This window comes from Myotis brandtii, unplaced genomic scaffold (assembly GCF_000412655.1).
Source record: "Myotis brandtii unplaced genomic scaffold, ASM41265v1 scaffold1094, whole genome shotgun sequence".
NCBI classification, from domain to species: domain Eukaryota; kingdom Metazoa; phylum Chordata; class Mammalia; order Chiroptera; family Vespertilionidae; genus Myotis; species Myotis brandtii.
This window is the reverse complement of record NW_005353728.1, coordinates 212,640-219,762: the sequence shown is the minus strand read 5'-3', so window position 1 is coordinate 219,762 and position 7,123 is coordinate 212,640. Positions and strand designations below refer to the sequence as shown.

General features: G+C 56.4%; 1 protein-coding gene across 1 annotated transcript in view; it reads left to right on the top strand.

The window, feature by feature from the left end:
- Positions 1-4,288, top strand: part of ZNF544 (zinc finger protein 544) — a 32,769-nt gene extending 28,481 nt beyond the window's left edge. The window contains exon 10 of the mRNA XM_014543576.1: positions 4,145-4,288. Coding sequence (XP_014399062.1) covers positions 4,145-4,288 — 144 coding nt within the window. The remainder of the gene's footprint in view (positions 1-4,144) is intronic.
- Positions 4,289-7,123: the final 2,835 nt, after the last annotated feature.

Below are 7,123 nucleotides of genomic sequence, written 5' to 3'. Positions count from 1 at the left end.
CAAACAAGGATGGGGTCTTACTGCACATGGGGCGCTGTTAGGATTTGGGAAGGATAAAGAGATTTATTATGCATATTCTATGCCTTCGAGACACTTGCAATATGGTAGGAGACAGACCATGAGTAGCTGTAATTAAAATATCAAGATTAGGTTGTACACGAGGTCACGGGGAGGAAGCAGAGCTCACTTCTGGCTTGGATGTGTGAAGAAAGCTACAGGAAGGAAGAGGTGAACTTGAACTTGAATTAGGGGAGGACTTGAATCGAATAGGAATAGGGGAAATCATTGAGAATGCAGACTTTATCCAGGCTGACCTGCTCGGAGTCCGGAATCCCGATCCGCAGCCAACAGGCTGTGTGGCCGTAGTGAAACGACTTCACCTCTCTGAACCTAGCTTCCTCCACTGTGAACTTGGTTAACATATTTTCTTATAGTTTTTCTTTTTCCTGCAATTAGTTGGCCTCTCTCTAGTTGGTCATTCCCGTCAGCACACACGCCACGTGCTATGATAACTACAATGAAAACGAAACGAAAGCCTGTTCTTGGAACCACATCCCTCATTCGGCTCCCACCCTTTTCACTGCCTTCCTTGAGACAGGGGTGGGGAACGTCCGGCCGCATGAGGCCCATGAAATCATTTGGTCTGGCCCTGCCAAGGCATTAGGGGTGAGTTAATTAAATGTTCAACCAACGACAGGGCTAATTTTTAAGCAGATCATTTTGTATGGCCCGAGAATGATGTTATACATATCCAGGTGGCCCTTGGCAGCAAACAGGTTCCCCACCCCTGCTCTAGAACAAGCCCCTGGCACCAGCTGTCTTAGTGCTCTCTGCCCTCTGCTCCCATTCTCACTTGCACCGGCGGCTCCAATCAGGCTGTTGTCCCTATCCTCCCACGGTGACAGCAAGGGTCAAAGTCACCGATAACCTACATGATGTAAAACCCAGAGATCGGGTCTTCATCCAAATCTTCCTTTACTGAAAGCCACATCGCTGGTGCACGTGACCCATCCTGCCTCCTTCTGGCTGCCAGGCTGTCACGCTGTTGGGTTTCTCCAAGTTCCCAGGTCATGCCTCTTTGGAGTTGAGTCTCCTTGCTGTTTTCTCTTCGTTTCCTTGACATGTATTTATTTATTTATTTATTTATTTTAATGTTGTTGTTTTTTACGTTGTTTGTTTGTTTTATTGATTTCAGAGAGGAAGGGAGAGGGAGAGACAGAAACATCAATGATGAGAGAATTCTTGATGGGCCTCCTGCACGCCCCCCACTGGGGATCGAGCCCGCACCCGAGCACGAGTGGAACCTGGGACCCTTGAGTCTGCAGGCTGACGCTCTGTCCACTGAGCCACACCAGCGAGGGCTCTTCTTCAGTCTATCTTCGTTCTGGGGGTGGATTTTGTCGCCATCTCCAGCCTGCCCATCAGCTGCTCCTCGCTGTGCCTGGTGAAATGCCCTCTGGTCTGGCCTCACGCCACCAGGTGTGCGGGGGGCGCCTCGAGAATTGTGTGACCCCACCTTGTATGGGGTCTCTGCTGGAGGCCCCAGATGTCGGTGCAAGGTGAGGCCAGACTCTGAGAACATGGTTCATTTCTGTATGACGTGGGGCATGCTCACGGGACCATTCATGTTCACAGTTGCAAACCTGAGCAAAGCCAAGCTCTCCAACTTGCTCCACGCTGTTGTTGACATAAAGAGCACTGTGATAGCCCTGGCTGGTTTAGTCAGCGGTTAGAGCCTTGGCCCGCAGACTGAAGGGTCATGGGTTCAATTCCGGGTCAAGGGCACGTACCTCAGTTGCAGGCTCCCAGCCCCAGTAGGGGCACATGCAGGAGGCAACCAAACGATGTCTCTCATGTCAACCTTCTCTCTCCTCCCACCCACCGTCTCTACAAAGTCATGGAAAATTATCCTCGGGTAGGGATTTAAAAAGCACACGGTGTGACCAGGGTGTGATCCTCGGTGTCTCATAGGCCAGCGTGTATAAAACCCAGGGTTTAGCCCCGCCGGGGTGGCTCAGTGGTTGAGCATTGAACTATGAACCAGGAGGTCATGGTTTGATTACCAGTCGGGGCACAGGCCCATGTTGCACACTTGATTCCCAGTGTCGGGCGTGTAGGAGGCAGCCGATCCGTGATTCTCATCATTGATGTTTCTATCTCTCCCTTTTCCTCTCTGAAATCAATAAAAAACATATATATAAAATCTGACACTTTAGCCCCGCCGGGGTGGCTCAGTGGTTGAGCATTGAACTATGAACCAGGAGGTCATGGTTTGATTGCCGGTCAGGGCACAGGCCCATGTTGCACACTTGATCCCCAGTGTCGGGCGTGCAGGAGGCAGCCGATCCGTGATTCTCTCTCATCATTGATGTTTCTATCTCCCTTTTCCTCTCTGAAATCAATAAAAAACATATTTTTAAAGTGGTGACAGGAGAAGATTTTATCTTGGGTGGTGGGCACACGGTGCAGTATATGGATCTTGTAACATAGAAGCCCACACCTGAAACCTATATGACCATGTTGACCAGTGTCACCCCAATAAATGTAATGAAAACAAAAACCCGGGGTTTGAATCTCCCGCTTTCTAACCTAAAGTGGAGCAAAGTGGACCCCCATAGACGCAGCGCCCACCCCACAGCACATTCACCCCAATAAATGTAATGAAAACAAAAACCCGGGGTTTAATCTCCCGCTTTCTAACCTAGAGTGGAGCAAAGTGGACCCCCATAGACGCAGCGCCCGCTCCGAGGCACGTTAAGTCATTTGCTCCGAGATACAGACACGGCCTCCTGGTTTGCTGTTCCCCCTGCACGGGCATCGCAGTGAAGTTAGCTACATCCATTCACATCCAAAGTAGGAAGGAAGCAACACTGATCCTGGGATGGTAGGCACTGCAGCCTGCGGGAGGCATGTGAGGCTGGTGGAGCCCAGAGTCCTGGAAAGACGGGGCGTCTGGGCCCATAGGATCCACAGGGCAGCAGCCGGGAGGCGGCGCTGGGGGGACGGAGCTTCAGCGCTCGCTGCCCAGCACGGCTGAGTGTCCGACCTGTCGCAGCCTCTCGTGTCCAGGTCCCTCTGTGGATGCTGAGGTCACAGTGGGGGCGGTTTCCACGGCAACAGCTGCTTTGCGGCTCATCCCTGGAGGTTCTGCCTGCAAGACCCTCATGAAGCCCAGGCGTGTGTCCCTGCACAGCCTCCGTGTCCGCCCTCGGCCGCCCCGCCCTCTGGGTCACTGGGGGCAGGGAGCCTTCCCTTCGCACAGGAAGGCGTGGCCTCGGTGATGCTTCCCTTTCACACAGAAGGAAGGTGGGCACAGGACACGGAACCGCCCACCGTTACACACAGTGACGTCAGAGTGGCTTCCACAGGTCGGGGCTCCTTGGAGGCCACCTCGGGGCCAGCGCTGCGCGCTCTGCAGCCTCTCCACCTCCCCCATCGTCTCGTCTCGGGAGACCGTGGCTCCAGCCCTTGCATCCAAATCAAGAGAAGGGGGAAGGGCAGGCCAGCACAGGCCTCCAGCAGATGCCCACTGCGTCTCATGGGCCAAGACGGGCCCCGGGGCCCCCTCAGGACAGGGGGCTCGGAAAGCTGGTCTTCAGCTTTTCCAGGCTGCATGGTGCAGACCTGCACCCCGAGAAACGGGCGTGGGGAGTAGAGTGGGTAACAGGCAGCTGGCGGGCGTCCTCTGCGCCTCTCTCCTGCAGCCTCACAGGCCCGGTCCCTGGGTCAGACGCCCCTGCCTCTGGCCCATCCCCTCATCCCCTGGGTGGTCCAGCCTGCGGCCAGGCCCTCCTACATCCTGGGGTCCTGCCCCTCTGATCCCTTCCACCTCGAGGGGCTCCTTGTCCTCCCCTCCCCTCTTAAATGTTGGGGGTCCCAGGACAGTGCCCCAGGGCCCGTCTTGTGCTCCTTGCCCTCCCCATGTGTCCTCTCTACACCCACAGCTTTGCTGCTCAGTGCCCCCTCGGCCTCTGGTGCCGAGTTCTAACTTCCGGCCAGAACAGCAGCAGAGCCGTCCTCTTGCTCCAGGGCCCTTTCTCAGGGTCCGTTCTGTCCCCTCTTAAATGTTGGGGGTCCCAGGACAGTGCCCCAGGGCCCGTCTTGTGCTCCTTGCCCTCCCCATGTGTCCTCTCTACACCCACAGCTTTGCTGCTCAGTGCCCCCTCGGCCTCTGGTGCCGAGTTCTAACTTCCGGCCAGAACAGCAGCAGAGCCGTCGCCTTGCTCCAGGGCCCTTTCTCGGGGTCCGTTCTGCACCCCCTCCCCCCGCCAAGCCAGAAGGTAAATGAGCTTTGGCCTCAGTGGCCTCCTGCTCTGCAGACCTCACCACCTGCACGTCGGCTCTTCCTGCTCCTACTCCCCCACCTCCAGCCCCAGAGGAAAGGGACAGGCCACCAAGCAGGCCAGCGCCCTGAACCCCATCGGACAGTCCCTTCTCGCTGCCCCTCTGCTGTGCAGGGTGCAGACTCAGAAAGGCTCCACCGGCCGGCATTCTCGGGAGGGGGACCCAGGTGTGGCTCCGTGTTCTCAGTGGCTCCGGGACTGTCCTGAGGTTGCCCCGTCCCCTCCACCGGGCCCCGAGACGGCAGCACCTGAAGGGCTGTTTCCACGGTTCAGAGTGGGCGCTGGGCGGGCACCCACCTGCCTCCCAGGCAGCCGAGACCTCTGCAAATGTCCCCTTTCTCATCTCATGTCAAAAGTAAAAATGTGGAAGCCGCCTTCGCGTCGACCACGGGGAGTCTAGCTGAGTGGCCTGTGGTGTGAAGTGGAGAACTGCCGGCCTTAAAACTGGGGGTGTCGCCCGAGCCGGCTTGGCTCAGTGGATAGAGCCCCAGCCTGCGGACTGAAGGGTCCCAGATTCGATTCCAGCCAAGGGCACATGCCTGGGTTGTGGGCTCGATCCCCAATAGGGGGCGTGCAGGAGGCAGCTGATTAATGATTCTCTCTCATCATTGATGTTTCTATCTCTCTCTCCTCCCTTCCTCTCTGAAATCAATAAACATACTTAAAAAAAAACTGGGGGTGTCTCCGTGTACGAGCGTGGGCAGAGCTCCAGGACACGTGGTTAAGTGAGACGGTGGGAGCTGTGTGTGTTGTGTCTCCCATTTGTGTCTCACACATCCGCTGTGAGAAAGGGTGCAACGTACCAGCTGCTCTTGGGGAGGAGAAATGGAGGGAAAGGGATGAGGAATAATTTTCACTCTATATCTTTTGATATTTTTGGAATTTTGAAACATGGAAAAGTACTGCCAGTTCAAGAAATAAAATACTCTCAAATGAAAGTAAGTTTAATCATTTCTTCCATTGTTTACTGTCTCTCTCTCCCATTAAAACAGTGGTTCTCAACCTTGGCTGCACATTAGAATCACCTGGGAATCTTCTTAAAATCCTGATTTCTGGCCCTAACCGGTTTGGCTCAGTGGATAGTGCATCGGCCTGCGAACTCAAGAGTTCCAGGTTCGATTCCGGTCAAGGGCATGTACCTTGGTTGCGGGCACATCCCCAGTAGGGGGTGTGCAGGAGGCAGCTGATCGACTGTGTGTGTGTGTGTGTGTGTGTGTGTGTGTGTTTTAGCGGAACCTGGTTAATGTAAAATAGCTGCTACTCGCCCTGACCGGTGAGCAGTAGTTAGAGCATCAGCCTGCACACCACAGGGTCTCAGGCTCGGTCCCGGTCAGGGTGCTGTGGGAGGCAACCAATCCCCATGCACACACATCAGCCCTTCCCTCCTGCGAGTCTCGCCAGGGCCTGGATGTAGGACAGCTGGGACTGCAGAGCACTCCCCCACCTGACAGTCCCCGTAAGGAAGCACGCTGACACCAGGTCCGCGTGGCTCAGTGCTTGAGCCTCGACCTACGAACCAGGAGGTCAGGGTTCGATTCCTGGTCAAGGCACATGCCCGGTTGCAGGCTCCATCCCCAGTAGGGGGTGTGCAGGAGGCAGCCAATCAATGATTCTCATCATTGATGGTTTTCTCTCCCTTCCTCTCAAAAATCAATAATAATAATTTTTTTTAAAGAAGCAGCAGCAGCATGCCAACAGGTGTCTGCTGCCACTGCTGCTGTCCGCACACCTGGCAGAGCAGAGCGGAGGCCTCAGGCTGTCACACAGCAGGGAATTTACTTTATATGATGTTCAGAGCGCACCTTACGGGAAGAGCCGGGAGCTGTCCGAGGTGCTGAAACGTCCTGCGGTTGTTGAAAGGGGAATTGGTTGAAATGACTTAATTAAAATGACAAATCGGGTTTCCTGGCCACACCTGGACTCCACGTTCCCGGGCAGACAGTCATGCGAGTTTCCAAAACTGTCAGTGGTCCCAGCAGGCACCGCGCATCCCAGGACGGGGACCGTGCATCCCGGGACAGGGAGCTCGTATTCTGGGACAGAGCCCTTTCCTCTGCCCCGGCCGCTCCTCCTCTTCTCACCTCAGGGTGAGGCTCAGGACCCTGTCACCAACCGAGGGGGCAGATCTGGGACAGAGGCTCCTGTGGCCACGCTGTTTATCAGCCAAAATCCAGAAAAAGGACGGAGCGGTGACACACAGCTCAGCCTCCAGGTCATGTGCAACCACACGACAGACACGTGGGATCCCTGTACATGGTCCCAGTGAGAGACACACACACAATACACACCCCTCACCCCGGCAGCCACACCCCTCAACCGAGCACACACACACCTCACCCCCTCGCACACACACCTTCAACCTCCCACAGACGGTCCAGCTAGATCCTGCACTCACCGTCCCGCTGCCCCACGTAGGCCCACCTGGACTACAACTCCCGGCGGGCCTCGGGCTGCTGGAGGGCTCCTGCGTGGCACAGTCTATGAACTGTAACCCTGGGCGACGCCCGGTCCAGGTGGCGTGGCGCATTCCGGGAGTTGTGGTCCAGGCGGCCTGCGCGGCGCATTCTGAGAGTTGTTGTGCTTGTGGGCAGCGCGGCGCATTCTGGGAGTTGTGGTCCCGGCGGGCTGCGCGGCGCATTCTGGGAGTTGTAGTTCTGACGTGCGGACGCGCTGGTGGGCTCCTACGTCGGGCGCCTACGCGTCAGCCCCCGGAAGTGTCCCCTCGCCCCACAGTGAGGTGGGTCCGAGGGGGCTCCCGCCGGGGGGGGGCCCGGAAGCCG